We start from the raw sequence: 19,335 nt of genomic DNA, 5'->3' as shown, positions 1-19,335 counted from the left end.
AATGTTTTAGAGGCTTTAATTGACTTAATTTTTTACCATAATCTACAAAGCATGTATTATTTTCAGTCAGTTTACAGAAGAAGAGGAGGCTCAGGGTGGCCAAGGACTATGCCCTGTATTTCACATCTGGTAGAGCTAGAATTCAAATCTAGGATGCCACTAAAGATGATGCTCTCAACTACTTATGCTATATGGAATACTAGACATTCATACTGCAGGAGGATGCTGACAGAAGCTGAGGCCACTAGGTTAGGGCTCTTACAGAAGAAAAATCTTGATGATGATAATGATAAATGGAAACATTTTGTAATATAAATGGAGCTGAGTGAAATGAGAGAAGTAAATTTCCAGAGTCTCTAGGGTAGGCTGTTGGTTATCAGCTCTATGTTCATTCAGCTGTCTCTACCATCTCAAGGCAATCCCTTGTTCAGGTCTTCACCTTCTTTTATGTGCCGGTGTGCTGTAAGGTCAGTTGTATCCTTACTGGCCACAGAGTTCTGATTGGTCTAATCCATTATGCTGTTCACATTATCTCATCAATGGTTGGTTTAGACAGGCACATACAATTTTCATCAACAAACCCTGAAGAAATTGCAGTTCTCTCCAAATGTCTTTCTATGAATAATAGGATGTTTCCTCTGATTAGAGGAAGAAGAACAGGATTTCTGTTATTTCCCACTTACTATACCAGGTTTCTTGCTAGACACTTCCACAAATGATATTTTACTCTCAGGAAAAAAAAAATGACCCATTTTGTCAAACCCTTTCTCAGATGGAGAAACTCAGATTTGGAAGTTAACCAGCTCTGCTTGACAGATTCAGCATCTAAACCCAGAAATACATAGTTCAGAGACATCATGCTTTGTGTGAGGTGTGTTCACGGCAGAATATGTGTAGCAGACGGTTTTGTGAGTATTTGACTTAGTCTTCGATACCGTGTTCAAGTGGGGTTAAGGTGTGAGTCTGCAGAGCCACGGGTGTCATGAGGCTTGGTCTGTCTGATGACTGTCTGAAATGGCAGTAGCTTGAATGTGAACATGTGACTAGGATGTGACATTTATTTGGGAGAATATGGCTGAGGGCTTCCTTTCCGTAATGCCTTACTGTCAAATTTGAATCATTTGGAGATTTTAGTTTAAGTCAGTGACCGACACCAGAGAACTTCAAGTGATTGTTATTTAGCTCAACTTAAGCAACTTGACTTGTTTTCTTTCTTGGCTGCATTAGCTGACTGGTATAAGCCCAGGCTTATTTCCTTTAGGAAAAGCTACATCAATACTCACCAGTAGGGTTAAAATGCCATCAATTATCCAGAGGAGAGATAGATTTTCATGTAGAAAACACTGCTAACTGTGGTATTTTGAAAAGAAGAATTATTTAAAAAAATTTTAAAGTCAGATTTCCCTGTTCTGATTATAAAGCTTCCTCAAGCTGCCACCTCTTCTATCTCCCTCCCCCAAGCAAAGTCTTACTATGTGTCCCAAACTGGTCTTGAGCTTGTAGTCCTCCTGCCTCAATGTCCCCAGCTCTGTGATTGCAGCTATGCATCCTTATGTCTGGCTTCCCCAGCTCTGTGGTTACAGCTCTGTACCCCTCATGTCTGGCTTCAGCCTTCTTCACTCATTTTCATGATAGCTCCAAGGAAGACCCTACGTGAACTTAATCATCGAGGGCTTGACTGTTTTAGCTTACCCTGTAGTTTGAGGTATTCTTTTAAAATCGCTTTGTCCTCTTTATTGGTCATTTACCTAACTTCGTATCTACCACTGATCTCTTCTTTGTCTTATCTCATTTACCACCTGCCTGAATTAGTGCTTCAGGAATGCTGTAAAGATGAACACAAGTCGGATGACTTAAAGCAACAGGAATGTGTCCTCTTATAGTTTAGGAATCACCCCCCCCCAAATAAACAGAAAACAAACAAACAAACAAACAAACTTGGAATGCAGGTGCCAGTGGGACTGCCTCTGAGAAAGACACTTTCTCATGTTTGTTCCTTAGCTGTTGGCTTGGGTCTATATCGTCCAACCTCTGCCCCTTCCAGCAGGTAGACCTCGTTTCCTCTGAGCCTGTGCACTTGGCCTCCTTATAATGACACCAATTGTTGGATTAGAGCCCAGCATGGCCTCGTCTTAATTACTCTTTCAAAGACTCTTTTGGCAAATATGCTTAAAGTTTTAGGTTCTAAGTAGACATGAATTTGCGAGACACTGTTCAACACATCTATTTTTTTTTTTTTTATATAGAACTTTCTGATCATGGTTTCTCCTTCCCTAACTCTTCCCAGATCCTCCCCACCTCCCCACCCATCCAACTCCATGCATTTCTCTCTTTAGAAAACAAATAGGTAAAAAAACCACCACCACCACCACCACCACCACCACCACCACCATCACCACCACCACCAACACTGTAGAGGGAACACACACTCATACACCTTAAAAGCACAAAACTGTAAACCATTATATATAAGCAAAAGAACAATAGGATAGAAATGCCCAAACAAAGCAATATGAGGCAAAGTCTACAAAAATATCATTGAGTTCACTCAATGTTGCCCATCTACTTCTGGTCATGGTTTATGTATGGTTTATGTACCCAGTGAGACTCAATTGGAGGGAAATAATATTTTTCTTTGCAAGCTGTTGTCAATTGGAGATAGCTTCTTGGTTAGAGATTGGAGCTTGTGTCCACATTCCCCTCTCAGCACTGGGACCCCACCTGGCTTGAACCTGTACAGGCCCCATGCATGCTGCCATAGTCTCTGTGAATTCTGATTGACCCGTATTTCTTTTCAGGTGTGTTCAGTTTTTTTTTTTTCTGATTTATCTACTTGACTTCTTAAGGGCCTACTTTATTTGGAGGCACTGAAAATATAAGGGTTTTTTTCCCCCCCAGAGCTCTTATAGTTTAATGAAGAGAGATACATTAAAAAAATACTCTGATTAAAATTATGTTTAAGGCAGTAATATTTATGTTATTACTTAGTGCCATTAAATGATATGAGATATATGAGATCATAAATGGAGGTTGATTTATATTGGTCAGTCTCTGTTGGGGTTTGAAAAGTGAGATACTAGCTGTGAGCTTGTTTCCTTGTTATTTATTTGTAGCACTGGGATCAGATTACAGGTCTTGGACTTGCCTGGCAGGTACTGTTGTACCTTTGAACTACGTCTGCAGTTCTTTACGTGGAATTTTGTAATATGAAGGCATTTGCTGAGCAAATGTTAGTGGTGAAGAGCATTTGAGGGGGAAGAGACAATAGCAAGTTTAGGGAATCCTAGGCAGGGAGGCCATGGCTTTATCTTCATTTTAAGATAAACATGGCACAGCTGTGATGACATAAGAGAGGACTGAGAAGTGAGCAAGGACATGTCTCCATTACAGATTTTTGTCCCAGTGAACATGGCTGTCAAACAGAAGAATGAGTTGCCACATGGAAGGCAGGTGCAAAACAGACCTCTCAGCAGATGTCTGTAGTGAGCCAGGTAAGGCATGACAGCTTGGACAGAGCGATGACATCGGAGTTGACAAGAGATGGCTACATCTGAGACCTATTTTGTAGAAGATGTGGATTGTTGGTGGATGGAAAAGGTGGACACGAGAGGCAGAAGCACCTATGGCAGCCTGAATGTATGGGTAGATGCACAGAAGTACCACCGCCCAGGATGGAAAAGCATAGCAAAGAGGGAGCATTGGGGCTTAGACTTCTGACAAATGAAATTTGAGATGCCTGCAGGATATTCAAGAGGAGACTTCAAACAGGCAGGCAGAGCGGCATTCTGTTGGGAATTCTTGCCAAATAGAGGCTATTTGAGCAATTATTGGCTTTAGATGTGTTTTCTTCTTCCCTTTTAATGTCAGGATGGCCTTGTACTTGTTTATTTGGGCCACGGCACTGGTTACAGTTTTCAGTCTCCTATTTTAGTCATCCAAATAGTGTTGTATTTTGCAAACTTCCTTTTAATTATACTGTAGTGACACAACATTTCAGCAGGAAGAAAATTTTGACTATTTGTATACCTTAGCCCAGGCACATACTAACTCTGGCTGAACAATTAAAGCAGTGCTGGTGGCTTTCAGTTTTGAAAAGTTATTATCCTGTAATTTGGCAATTAGTAGTTAAGTTATGGATAGACTTTAAACCGACAAAGGGCTTATGACTCAACATTCATAGCAATGATTTGAGTTAGACTTTAAGGCATGTTGTGAAATCCACACCAGAACCATCAATTCAAGGTTAAAGCAAACACTATTCATGTTAGTCCTAGATATTCTTGCTATAATTTGGAAACACTTCTTCCATACTTAACAGATCTCTCAGGATAGTTTGTAGAAATAAAGTGGAAATTTAGATTTTTTTATCTATCCAAATAAAATCATATTTAAATCTAAAACTTGTATCACTGAACAGTGCTGTAGAAATGGACACTTTTCAAGCAAATCTGAGTGATCTATATGTCATGAAGTATCTTGGTTCATTGTTAATCAGAGGGTACAACTGAAGGTTTGTCCTTGTAGTTTTCAAGGGGGAAGCTTTACAAAGCACCAGCATTATCAGCGGTCTTTCCTTACCTCAGTGACAGCAAAGCTTCTCTTTCCGCAGGGAACCACCTTGTACCACTTGTCATGAAGCACATCCATAAACCCGTGAGACTTGTACTGACTGATAAGCTCAGATATATTAGAGGTCAGTGGAGAGTTGGGAGGAAGACCAATGCCATATCCTAGAAGAAAATGCAACCGCATGTGAGTTCTTCATACTGTTCTGAGAGGTGGCCACCATTCTTGTATGATATTGTCTCTGAATCTAGTAACAAGGGCATGGTGAATCTGAATTACATTTCCCTCAAAGGGCTCCAGAAAGCCCTCAAGTCAGCTACATCTCTGAGAAAGTGCAATGAGTCTGCCCTTCTCTTCCATACGTTTTTTTAGAAGCAGTCTTTGAGGTCTTTACCATGTCTGGGATTCCTTAGCTATCTTTCCCAGTAATACTGCATGTGATGGTTAATTGTCAACTTGATTGGATTGAACAATGCCTAGAAGATTAGGAAAGTATACCACTAGGCATGTTTGTGAAGGCATTTCTGGAGAGGATTGATTGATGGAGAAGTTATTTACTCTGGCTCATGGTTTCAGAGTTTTCAATCCAGTATATATGGGGGAAGAAAAGTTTATTTTTGACAGCCAGGAGATGAGGGCCTATATGAATATTAGGGCTAACATAAATAGTCTCCATAGATACACCTCTCAAAAATACTCATATTATGAATTCACCAAGTGATTATCTATTGATTAGGTCCGATCCCTTAGGAGCCAATCACTTCTCCAGAGCCCATAGCTGGCAACCAAACACAAGAACTGATCGGGAACATTATATATTCAAACCATAATACCACATGGACATATAATACATCATGAGAAGTGAAAGAGCTACAAGGACTTATAATAACTAACTTTAATTGTCAAAAAAGTGGTAATGTCAAATATTGGAGAGGATGTGGAAAATAAGAATGCATATTGATGTAATTACTTTGGAAAACAATTTGGTGACATTTTGCATAGCTGAACACTTATATTAAAACCCAAGAATATTTCCAAACAATTTCTCCACAAATACATCAGGAAATATGATTACTAAGATTGTTTATAACCATAAAACTCAGAAAGAACTCAAATAATGTTTGACAATACCTTGAATAAATAAATTGTCAAATAGTTGTGTGATTGGGATATTACATAACTGAGATGTATGTGCGAGAAATAAATAGAGTGATATATGCACAACTCTTAGCAATATGCTATTGGGAGAAAATGCCATTCCTCCAAGCCGACAAGATGAATTCATTTTATACATGTAAACACACTCATAGTAAAATAGTGCACGTTTTAAGAATACGTATGTGGCAATGGAACTACATTTAGAAAAAAATCAAGGATATGATAATTTTGAGATCCAAGATGGCAGTTATGCAACGCATGAAGAAGCGAGAGAAGGGGTAGAGAAAGAGAGCAAAGATGAGCACAATAGTCAGGGTTTTATTAATGAATTTAGACTGTGTGTTCTTACACTGTGCAGCTCCATGGTTTTCCTGACTGTTAACATAGTGCTAATCCCTTTGAGGAGCTGTGTGAATGAGGCTAATTAACTACATCTTGTTCTTAGTTATTAGATCTCACAGTCAAAAAAAAAAAAAAAAAGAAAAAAGAAAAAGAAAAAGAAAAAGAAAGATTTTTCTATTTGCCCTCAAGATGATTGAGGGAGGAGAATGAAAAAAAAATGAGACTAAAAGGCTGTCAAAGATTCAAAGACACTTAATGAGACAAATACCTGCTCTAATTACTGCACTTTACAACTCAGTTCCAAAGGTATTAGTTTTTATTCTTTTTCTTAGTACAAATACACAAGGCCCTCTTCAAAACACGAAGCTCATGATGTGAAGTAGCAGTATACAGCACCAAACAGGCGCTGGGCTTTTAAGAGTTGTAAGTTTGTTTTTGTGATCATTTTGTTTGTTTCTGAAGAAGACAGCATCAAGAAAAAGATGACACTGTCAAAGCACAATTTGGACTTTCTGTTCCAACAGCTATTATAAGGGCCCACTTTGTGACTGGTAGTTTTGATTTGAAAGGCGAGACTGATGATAATAGAATTTGAATAGGTTTCTGATGTTTTCATTAAGTAACACTTGGTATGGTAGTGACTATGCTTTTTTAAAAAATAGATTTATTTTCATTTAAAGTCTTTTGTGTGTGTGTGTGTGTGTGTGTGTATTATGAATGCCTGCATGTATATAAGTGCACCATGTGTATGCTTGGTACCCAAGGAAGCCAGAAAAGGGCATCAGATCTTCTGGATTTGTAGTTATCAGTGGTTGTTAACCACCTGATGTGGGTGGGAACTAAACACAAGTTCTCTGTAAGAGCAGCAGGAGATCATGTGTAAGTTTTCTAGGGAAGTTTTTATTTTCTAAGAATTCAGTTTTCAAATCATGTTTTCAGTATTAATTACCAGGATGGGTGTAATATAAGGCCCACATATAATAACATACACTAATCTATTGATTCTCATCTATCCATCCAGCTATCTGTTCATTCATCAAATATCTTATTGAGTAAACAGGTACTGGGTAAAGTAGTCCATGCATGTTAGTGAGGAGACATATTAAACAGTTAACTGAATGAAGCTAATTTCATTACACTCGAGACAGGCATTGGGAGGTAGAAGAAAACAGGCATTAGGAACATTGATGGGGAGGATTTGGAACTATGTGATGGAAATAGGTTGACACATAAGGATAATTAGCGTGGGTTAACTTTGCTGAATATTAATGCATTTTCCTCATTGAAGCAATAGCTTTCAACATCAACTTCTAACATTCATCAATTACTTTCTATATTGCTCTCAAACACTGATCCTTAATATTAGCATATTTTGCCCCACAATGTAAATTATGCATGAGAAATAAATTTTGACTATCTTGTGACATCACAGTTCAGTAAAATCACTCTGGGATTCTAATAATAATAAAGCTTGGGTGTGCCAAGTTCCTCTGTGTGCCTCATATATTCCCTACATATGGATACACAACAGAGTATAAATTACCTAAAGAGATTTGAATCTTGAGTGATTAAACTACCAAGATCACAGTCAGTAGCCAGCAAAGTAATGTTTGAAAGTAGGTCTGTTTGATTCTAAAAACCAGTGTTCATTCCATTATATCCATTATAAGTCAAGGGAATAGTAGGCCTAAGATTTGTAAACATGTGGATGCCATCCTCCCCAAATCAGTAATTAGTTTATTAGAAAACTAGTCATGGAGTTCTAGTGGCTCAGCAGTTAAGGGCACTTAATGCTCTTCAAGGGGACCTGAGTTTGTTTCTTAGCATCCATATTGGCAGGTTTACAATAACTTATAATTTCAGCTCAAGGGTATCCAATGCCCTCCTCTAGTCTCTATGTGGATCCCTCTATATACAACCAATATACACAAAGACACACATACACAAATAAGTGAGAAAAACCCAGTCTTCAAAAGTAAGTTTTCATTAGCCAAAACCATTGTTCATGGGTAGATTTTTGTTTATAGACTTAGAAAATAAACTTAGAAACTTGAAGCTAATAATTTCAACCCACATCAGTGTAATACATGGCAGAATAGTTTTCATTCATTTGGAAGACATTGACTTTGCACATGTTTATCTGCTCATACATCCCATGAATGTGCAGTGTTGTGGGGTGTCTGTATTAGGTTTGATGCAAGGTCTCTCCATCGGAGGCTAAGATGATACTCAGTGGCTGTGTGGCATGGTGGAAAGTTACATGACTTTTCTTAGAAGAAAGGTAAATGGGGCATACACTCAAGACAGGTAACATCTAGTAAAGAAAATACAATGAGGAGAGCAGAGGGCACTTGCTGGGAATTTAGAGGAAAGAGAAATTGGTACTGAGCGAAACAACACAGAAATATCTTAGATGGATTTTTGATAGGGCCATTTTTTTGTTTTAAGTAGAGGAGACCAAACTGCAAAAGAAAGTTTGAAAAATGTGAAACCATAACCTATGATTAAGCCTACATATTCTAAGAATATAATTTTGGCACTGTAACAAAAGCAGAAAGAGTCGCCAAGGGAAGGCTATGTTGAAGCGACAAAGACATTTATAAAAAATGGCTGCCCAGGATATAATGAATATTAAATCATTCTACTCCATCATGCCTAGATTAATTTACAATGAAAGCTAAAAATAAATTGACATCCTTTTAACTTTTTATTTTAATACATATTTTGGACATTGATGTTTCAATGATTTCTAGCATTAATAATAATTATTAACTAATTAAGACAAGGAAAGAATAGAAAAACATTATGTGTCTGTGAGAGAGGAATTTACTGCAGACATAAAAGTCCATTTTATTCAGAAACATAAAATGGTAAATCTTGAAGGTTTCACTTTTATTCTTTTGTTTTATTAGTTGCTTTTCAAAGTTGATCGTGTTCATTGTCGAAGAACTTGTTTTTAAATTGCTGACTCTGCTTAGTCAGAGCTGCCTATATTATCATTAGAACTGCGACTTTGCAGTACTGACAGGCCAGACTGTTTTGTGGTTGATGAATGAAGCAAGATTGAATTCTTCAACCCTAGAGATGAAAGCACTGGGCACCCTGAAAATTGGATACAGCTTAATAGCCCAAGAGGACAATTTCCCAAATAGAATCCTCTTCTTTTCTTCATGGGTAAGTCAGCTTTACTCAGCTAAGAGTAGTGGAAATATACTTTGACTAGCAAATGTATCGTTAGAAAGTTCGTAGCTAAAAAGAGTCTTCTCAAAATGTGGCTGGAAAATAGGTATTTTGAAAAGAAGAACTAAAAAATAGTGTTTTTTTTTAAAGCCCCAGGAACAAAGAAAGAGCCATTCTCTTTTGTGTCTATCCTTGAATACCATGTTTATTTACTCTGAGATAATAGTTCGAAGCATATTGTCATTGTCCCAGTATGAAAAATGGGGTCCCCTTACCCAAAGCACATCAAGTTGGGAAGAGAAGTGTCTTGGAAGAGCTAAGATTCATGAAGTATATCTTGGGAAGATTTTTGCAATGTATGAGTCTCAACTTAATGAATATTCTCAATATTATTGACTTATCAAGTCAATCTTGTGTAGTGGGTGGGTTTCCACATGCCTTATATGTGCTATTTTACTTAACTTTGATAGCAACTTTATGTTAGGTGTTCATTTCATATTTTCATTATGCAGATGAGGAGCTGGAAGGACAGATTAAGATGTTTGCCAGTGAGTGACAGCAATTCTATTTTAATCCAAGGGCTAGACTCCAGAGTTAGTGCTCTAAGCACTGCATTAAATAATTATTGGAAAGCCAGTAAAAGAGCAGCTCAGAAACAGTCAAAGGCCTTTTGTTGAAAGGTCACAGATCATTATTGTGCAGTTACATTACTCTTTTTCTCTGCTTGACCTTTATTGTCTGCTAACTCGAATGCATAAATTTGGGGCATGTGTTCATTTATCTTAACACATTCCTTTCTGTTATCAAGAACATAATATGTCTTTGTGCCTCTAATGCATGGTATTTAATTTGATCAAACTCTTTCTATATACCCCTTGAACTTATATTTTTAAAAATCACATTGTCATTTATTCTTTGAATATTTTATATATGTATACAATATATCTTGGTAATATTCCTCCATGTCCCCTTTCCAAGATTCTTGGGCCTACCCGACTCATATCTCTCCCAACTTTATGGCCACCTCACTTTTCTTTTCTTAATAATTCAGGGGCTGTTGGAGCAGGGGCTGTTGGAGCAGGGGCTGTTGGAGCAGGAGCTGTCTCTGACTCTGTTGCCTGCCTGGGCTACCTTGTCTTGCCTCAGTGGGAGAGGATGTGCTTAGTCCTACTGTGACTTGATGTGTCAGGGCAGGTTGTTACTCATGGGTAGCCTTCCCTGTCTCTGAGGAGAATGGGAGGGTACAATGGGAGAGGAACATATGAGGGTGGGATTTGGAGGAGAGGAGGGAGGGGGCTGTGATTGGGATGTAAAGTGAATTAAAAAATAAATTACTGAAAGGACTTTAAACACAGGAGGTAGAGGCACCCTCTCTCTCACAAGCCTTACTTTTACTTTAAAAGCTAAACAAGAGAGGAAAGCTGAGGTTGGGTGGAGTATTTACTAATTATCTTGGCTTGTTTGGGCGACTCTAACGAATCTCAGTGATAGGGTAGCTTACAATGGCAAGACAAGACACTTATTTCTTGTAGTCTTGATCTTGGATGTTCAATAACAGCCATGGGCAGATTCAGTGTCTCATGAAGATTTTCTTTCTGGTTTATAGATGGCTTCTAGCTGTGCCTTCATGTAGTGAGAAGAAAACAAGAGCTTCCACGGGTCCATGATAGGGGTACTAATGCTGGTTCCTTAGAATCCTTATGATGGATCTAATCACTATCGAGTCAGTCCCCTGCTACCATTTCAGTAAGGATTAGGTTTCATATGAATTTTGGGTGATGCAACCTCTAGATTTAAGAGTCTAGAAGAGAGCAGAGCTCAAATTACTCAGTATGCACTCAGTATCATATTGATTCAATGTATATTCAGAATGATGGAATCAGTAGACTCTTTTTCCTCCTAAGTTTCTGAAATTATTTATACATGGGAAAGTATGTGAGTTTGAGTTAGTGCATTAATAAATAAAGCAGGTACATATTCAAACTTTACTGATAAGTTGCATAATGAGAAATACATCATTTATTACAGCTAGTACATATTAGCATTGTTCCAGATCCCATGGATAGGCATCTGAAATCTTATATGCCAAATGGGTAATATGCCAAAAAATTGCTTTGATGACTTTTTTTATATGTATGTAGTCTAGTCTAATAATCAGTCTCATGTTTTTATAAATTCAAAAACTACATTTTGTCAAATATTTTTCATGAACAATGAAGGGAATGTATGGAAATTATTGAGATGAACATTGAAAAAACAAATCAGCTTTCAAAAGCCAGGCATGATGCTACCTGCACTCCCAACACTGAGGGCATAAAGGAGGATGAGCAAGAATTCAAGACAATCTACCACCTATATATGTGGCCTGAGGCCTGCCTACCCTACATGAGACTTGAATCTCAAAACGACACCACCACCACAAAACCAAAAACCAAAACCAAACCAAAACAAAAAAACACCCTGAAAACAAAAAACAACTCCCCCCAACAACAACAATAACAAAAAACTCTAACCAATCAACTAAAAACCAAACAACCAAATGACTCCTCCAACCCCCCCCAAAAAAAAAACTAAAAACAAACAAACAAAAAAAATTGAGAACAAGAAGTCAGCATTAACAATCATTAGGTGTTTCTATTTTGCACTACTTGGGATTAATCTTGAGGCTTTATGCAGGCAGTTGTCATTGAACTATACTCACATCTCATTGACTTTCTTTAATGGCCTTTCCCTGCTTTGTGTATAACTTACAAATAGTACCTCTTTGTAGTGTTTAAAAGTCTTGTGCTATAGTTTGAATCTAAACTGTTTCTGGAGAGTTCTTGTTTTGACAGTTTGGCCCTAGAGCAGCAGTAGGGAGCTTGGGAGATCTTTGGAGCAAGAAGGCTCTTCCTTAATAACTTGTTGAGCTGTGTTCCTCCTTTGGAAATGTAGGCAATTGTTTCTGTTCTTTTAAGGGTCTATTTTGCACCTGCTCTGCCCTTTCCTCTCTTGATTTCTGCTTCATGGTCACCCCGAAGTGAGTGGGCCTTGTTCTCTCATGTTCTCTTTGCAGTATGTTCTGGCTCAGCACAGGCCCAGGAACACGAGCCAAGCAACCCTAGACTGAACTCTTGGAACTGTGGGCCCCAAATCACCTCAAGTACTCAATCACTGTGACGGAGAGCTGACTGTCAATATTTTGTGTTTAGCGTGTAAATTGTTTTTTTTTTTTTTGGGGGGGGGGTCATTATTTATTAAATTTTCTCATTTGCATTCTGTATGACAGAATGCCAGACAAGAAAGCAATTTAGGGAATGAAGGGTGTATTTTGGCTCACAGTTTAAAGGTACAGTCCATCATGGTGGGAAGTCAGGAGGGTAGGGACTTTAAAGCAGTTTAGGACTACAGATCATGGAATGGTGGTGCTCACATTCACTGTGGGTTCTTCCTTCTCAATGATCCCAATCTAGGTGCTCCCTCACAAGTATGCTCAGAAGCTTATTTTCTGGGGGATTCTAGGTCCTGTCAAGTGGATAGTCAGTGCTGACCATCAATACTTCATTCACTCAGAGGAGCCACCAACAGTGATGACGATGCTCCCTCTACTCAAGTCTTTGACTTCTTCACCTTTGAGTGTGTCATTTTGTGTTTATCCTCTTTGAGAACAAAGAAGTGTCTAGAATGATACAAACTACAAGACACTTAGTCCCAGGAGCACAGATGGGAAGTATAAACAGGAAACCAGTGGGGAGTTAATTGTATGGCATCTGGCACTGAGGTCCAGCAGAGGCAAACAAGCCATCTTACCACTACTTTTTGACAAAATGGGGTTGCTCCCTGGAGACAAAGTTGGGAGTTGGAGCCTCTCATTCTTATTTTCTTCACAGATGATTTGTTGTTAGCAACTACTAATGGGAGAAGGAACCTCATTTACCCCACACATCGAGGACATAAATAAAATGTAACATCTCTCTGTGTTCCCAGATGCTACATAAAATGGAATTTTCCATTCTTACATTAAAACAGTCTACTGAGCTTTCTAATGCCCCCTACATCCCCACACAAATATATATATGTATATATATATATATATATATATATATATATAATTCTCTTTATATACATTCTCTCTCTATATAATATAATAAAATATATTATATGATACAATTCGATTCAATATAATATAATAAATATAATATAGTTGTATTCTAGTCTTAACAGAACAAGGCTACTACCTCCTATCTCTTATCCTGACATGCTGAGTTTTATCACTATCATCTTGCCTGTAGAGGAAACTTATAGCTCCTATGAAAGTCTCAAAGAAATGATAGCAAGTGCTTAATTCCCATTCATTAACAAACATGAAGACTGAAGAAAAAATTCCCTGGTATATTTAAGACAGACAGAGACCAACTCCAGTCATGAGATGGAAACCAGAATAGAATACTATCCTAGATGACATCTGAGCATACATAACACACAACATGCACAGATTTCTGAAAGTAAAACTTGGGCACTCCATGAGATTGTTTTAAACCAAAGTGTTCTGTGACAAGTGTATATGACTCTTGAATGCCAGCATGTGCTGTCAGGAAGGCGAAGCTGGACTTGGGAGGTCTGGAATTTGCTGGTTCAGTTTTTGTAGTCCACATGTGAGCTGTTGTTCAGAGTGAGAGAAAATACTGACAAAACAATACATCTTTGGTCCTAAGGTTTAATTGATGGATTGATCTAGTTAGAAACAAAACTTGTTGCCAGCAGGAAGAAAAGTAATCCTGGATCTCAAATAACATTTTTTTAAGGCCCCAAAGGGTACCAAATCTCAGAATTTGGTGTTTTTTTTTCATTTATTTCCAGATTGGAAGATAACATTATTTGTAAAATACTAGTTTTAAATTTTAATTCCAATATTATCATCTAATTATATGGCTATGAAAATATGATATAAGATATGTTCTTTGCCTTTTTGTATATAAGGTGAGTAGACTAGACTTCATCAACATTGGGGCTCATCTCACAGAACCGCATTATCATGGCAAGTACAGATTTCTAGAAATAGGACTTTGCCACTTCCATAGGATTGGTTCAATACAAAACTCACAGGAGAATCTGATTAGGGCTCATCAAAAATGTAAAAGAGAAAGCGATCTCTAGATACCTATGAGGTTCACCATAGAATAGGCAATGTAGGTCCACACATGGTTGTCTGATGTATTTATATGACATATAGAATATTATATTTCTAGCTTTTTAAAAAAAATCAATTAGATCCATTATGGTTTTTGCCTCTTCAAAAAACTCATTAAATAGAGGCTGGGACAGATCAATGATATAGCAGTTCCTTAGTAACTACAAAGCCCAAGGTTTGATCCTTACCACAGAAAACAAAACCAAACCAAACAAAACACAAATACAAATTCAGATTGAATATTATTGGAATCCTTATGACCATCACTCCCTGATGCTGGAACATCATCATTTAGGAAACTATTATCTTTTTCCCTAACAATTTCACAAATAAAATTTTGTTGAGTTGGTGAAAAATAAATATCTGATGTCAACAAACTTAGTAGCTGAATGCTTATGAGTTGAAAATGAAAACAAGAGAAGATGAATTGCTCTTCGCCTCTGGCACCTGTGACTTGCCAGCTTAGCAAACAGTGCATCAAAAAGTGAATTAAGTATGATATATACCTTCGATGGCAAATGGCTTTCCCACGGTCAGAAGCTTGCAGTCAGCATCTATTGACACTTCATAATCCAGAAGGGCTTTGTCCATGATGAAGGCATCTAGTTTCTCTGGATCATTCCTGTATTTAAAACCAAGGGAAGAAAAGAGGAAGTGGTTAAACTGGTCCATTACTAGGTAGGAAGCTGTAGCCTGATTTTTGGACTTGTATAGGGGACAAACTTGTCAGCCGCTGACTCTTGTTGGCATCTTGTTGACTTGGAGAGTAGATACCAGGGAAAAAGACATTCTTTTAAGACTGCACAAGTTCTTTCCTGTGGGTTTATCTACCAACTTCATTCCTAATGCAAAGGCCAACATCAAAGCCAGATGTAACTCTTCACCAAATAGGAAGGTGTACAGAGGAGGCTGATTTGTATTATATTGTCAAAGTACTTGTGTTATATTTTCAAAGTATTGTGTTAAGTACTGCATTCAGTATCCTACACACATTTAATTATTCATAAGGACTGTGAAACAAGGAATGATGGAAACAAAACTCGGAGAGTTGAAGTATTTTGATTTAGGCTACACACCTGGTTAAGTGTTGGAGACAAGTGTTCTTGTGAATCAGATCTTGATTTTTTCTGTCATGTTCACCATTTTGTTATTCAGAAATTCACTATAATTTATATTTAGGAATAGGTACTAAGAAGATACCTAGAAAAGATCCAGTCTTCTTGGAGAAAAGAATTTATGATCTTTTTAAGTCCATGGCATAACATTCAATAAACTGAAGTTGAAGTTTATGTAATAGATCTTAGTGGTCCGATTTAATAATCAATCTTCAGAGAATCCTGTTTCTTTTCACTACATAGGTAGTTCAGAATAATTTTTAGGTTTACTAGGCTTGTATTAGTAAGTTGACAAAGGCATTAGGTTGCTATCAAAAGTCTTGGGTGTCCTTCATGAGAGTCGTCTTTTGTTTGGAACCTAGGTGTATACATGGCCCAGTAGAAAGCTATGTTTAATCACAGGTCAGGTAACCATTACGGGGAAGACAGAAAGGGAGCCTCCTAGGAGACTTTTTTGACCTTAGCCATCCAAAATTTCCTTTAGAGAAGTATAGAAGATACATATTTAAGATTTTTTCTGTTTTTATTAGAGTATATTAATTATAAGGAATAATGGAATAGGTTTCATTGTGAAAATTTCTTTCCTTCACCACTTTCTCCTTCTCACCCTCCCTTCCTCCTAACCTTCTTATCTCCTTTCCTTTCTTTTTTCTTGCCTTCCCTCTCTTCCCACCCATCTTTTTCAGACAAAGTCTCACTGTATTTTCTAGCCACACTTTGGACACACGCTTTCCCAGCCTCCGTCCCATTGTTAGTAGAGTTCAGACATGAGCCACCGCTCTCATTCATCTAACAGTTTGACCATATTCCCTCTCCCTTGCACTCCCCTGTTTTTTTCTCCCCAATCTACTTTAATTCTTACATAGAATCTCCTTATTAATGATCATGTCCTCCCTCTCCCCCTCTCATATCCTTCCCTCTTTTTTCTCCCCATCTCATTTCCCCCTTAAATATTTTCTCTTTACTAACAAATACTTTTCCACCATTAGAATTTTCTAAGCAGCTTTGCAAGACAGCATCTCTCAATTTAGTGTAGCCTCAGTCATTCCACTTGTAAAAACCAGAGTGAGGCTATGCAGGCCCAACTCAGAGAAGTAACCTGTAATCACAGAGGAGAATATGGTTAGGGCTCCTCAACAATCTGAAAGAGAAGGATCCTCATAGACACAGGTAAGAGTCATCACCAGGCAAGAAATTACTAACAGTGCCTGGGCCACATACAAACACATGATAAATGGTTCTCTCTCTGGCATCAGTTGCCACTAAATTGTTTTCCCATTCTTACAGGAAGTGAGTCACATAATGCAGAATGCATCTATGTTTCCAGGAATATAGTACTTAAGTTACAATAACTTAATTTTGATATGTTTAACATCAACTAAAATGAAAATGCTTCACAGATACCAAGCAAGAGAAAGTTTCTAAAAGGTCTGGGGAGTGTGAATTATTTCCTAGGGGTTGTTGATGAGACACCTTAATGGAATCTGAGTAATAAAATCAAACTCTAGTCTGAAGAGGTATCCTTAATCAATATTTCATTGCCACAGCAACAGAATGAATCTTGAAAGGGCTACATAGTAACATGCCAATAGTCTATGAGTGTCTATGGTAACAATGGGGAAAAAACGTGAAGTTCATATATGCTTTTTGAAACCTAATTCCTGACTCCTTGCTTCGCTGACATCACTGCATAAGTTCTCATGGTTTTGGATTGTACAGTGAGGTTAGTTGATCTTGATTGGTTTCAAGGCCATACAAAGGTCAGAGGTTATAGACTTCTATGGGACCTGAGTCATTAGGAAAGAAGTAGTTCTAGGTTGGCTGATCCTCCCGTTTATCCTATTGTAGAAACATGTCTTACAGAGTATTTGTTTAAGACTATATACTAATACTACAAAATTGGTCATGTATTAATATAAAATAAGTGGGCATCCTATATAGATGACTCTGAGTGTTGTAGGTCAGAGCTCTAGAATTCTGAGGGTGTGGGATAGCATGAGAACTGTGGTTGTTTGGAGTATTGCCTAAGAATATACACAATGAGTAGGTCAAAAATGGTGACAGGCCCAGAATGACATGAGGAGACACTGGTGATAGTCTCTGCCTTTATTCCTGTTCTATGTCAATCAGTGAGTCACCTTGGAAGTTTGTAAAAACAGTGTTGAGTTTGGGGTGGGTTCAAGATTCTGGACTCCTGTCTGGCTCCCACACACCACCAGCAAAATAGGTGCTGCTGGACTATGACTCATACGGAAATCATCATAGTTTCCTCTTCTATTATGGTTTCTGCACCAGCCTGAAGCTAGAATCTTAGTTTTTGTCTAAACTCTGCCACCCGTTAGCCATATCACTTTAGGAAATATCTTACTTTTGTGACACTGGGCATCAGATGAAGGTCTTTTAAGGTAGAACCAATAGGAGAAATGAAAGCTCGTAGTGCAGGGTTGCTTCCGGGGACTCAGGAAATTTTCACCTCATCCTGCCATGCTGCTGCCCTGCTTGTCAACCACTGCCAGCTAGCTGAGAGCCCTTGCTGTCTGCCTGACATCCCATTCCTCACTCTCACAGCTGTGCAATTGTCTGGGGAGAGAAACGAAGAGAGTCTGGGAGGCGATGGAAATCTAAAGTGAGTCATGGAGGGGGCTCTAGTGCTTTGATGTTTTTTCTAACCTGAGTGTCGTTTTGTAGTATTTAAACTTCATAAATAATTTTGTGAAAGTTATGAGAACACAGCTTCCTGCCTCTCTGAGCTCTAGTTAAAAACCCCATAAAATGGTTGAAAGGGATATTTCTAGATCTCTCAAGGAACATGAAGCCCTTATGTCCTATGAAATTCTTTTTTTTTCCTTTCCTTTTTGATAAATAAGTTGAGGTGGTTTATTGTTCACTGAGAAAATTTTAATAGGTTAAGATGGAAAAACTGTTTTTCTGATGTTGAGCTAAGGCAGGGCTTAGCAGGTTGGATGCAAATTCTTGTCCTGATGCCATCATCAGGAGAGAGGACAGGTTCTCCTCTCGCAGATATTTAAAGCCATTCATTCTCTTCTCCCAGGCAGACCAGACCAGCAGACTCATCACTGCTTCACTTGGCATTGGATTCCACTGAATTTCAAGCTCTGATAATCTGTCATGGCAACATGATTGCCTTTGATTGCCTCTCATAAATTCTGATGAGAGGGATGCAGTCACAGGAGTCACTGCCTTCTATCTTATTTCTTTCCTACAGGAAATCTCTGAGATAAATTTCCATTTCCTTGTGGCGAAATGAGGCATTCCACAGGATTAGGAATTTACTTTGAAGGGAAAGGTTGCTTTGGGACACTTTATCCTTTGGCCACATTTCCGCCGTGTTGAATCATCTCAGCATTGTTGTTTAAGCCAACATTTTCTTCCGTTGCCATCTACTCCACTAATGGTTCTACTGGCTCTTTGACCAAAGGCATTTCAAACTGTAGACTCTGTAGGTAACTAGCTATCTAGGTCATTTAATTTCATGCACACCATTCTATATTGTCTTTTGGATCGAACACTGCATGAGTTATTTCTTTATGTATATGTGTTTACATGTATCCCCTCTATCTATCTTCCTCTTTCCTCTCTCTCTCTCTCTCTCTCTCTCTCTCTCTCTCTCTCTCTCCCTCCCCCTCTTTCTTTCTGTGTAGGCTAGAAGAATTTGACACCCACAGTCTTCCTCAATCATGCTCTATCTTGTTTTTTGAGATAAAGTCTCTCACTGAATCTGAAGTTCATTGACTTGGTTAGACTAGCTGGCCAACAGGACCCAGGGATCCTCTTGTCTCTACT

General features: G+C 38.2%; 1 protein-coding gene across 2 annotated transcripts in view; it reads right to left on the bottom strand.

Moving 5' to 3' along the window:
• Grin3a (glutamate ionotropic receptor NMDA type subunit 3A) overlaps positions 1-19,335 on the bottom strand; it is a 193,270-nt gene that overhangs the window by 41,960 nt on the left and 131,975 nt on the right. For both annotated transcript variants that reach the window (XM_034503974.2, XM_034503975.2), the window contains exons 5-6: positions 14,923-15,038; positions 4,579-4,730 (exon numbers count right to left, since the gene is read on the bottom strand). In XM_034503974.2, the coding sequence (XP_034359865.1) occupies positions 4,579-4,730; positions 14,923-15,038 (268 nt within the window). The remainder of the gene's footprint in view (positions 1-4,578; positions 4,731-14,922; positions 15,039-19,335) is intronic.

The sequence above is a fragment of the Arvicanthis niloticus genome, chromosome 5 (assembly GCF_011762505.2).
Source record: "Arvicanthis niloticus isolate mArvNil1 chromosome 5, mArvNil1.pat.X, whole genome shotgun sequence".
NCBI lineage: Eukaryota > Metazoa > Chordata > Mammalia > Rodentia > Muridae > Arvicanthis > Arvicanthis niloticus.
This window is presented reverse-complemented; position numbering and strand designations above follow the sequence as displayed.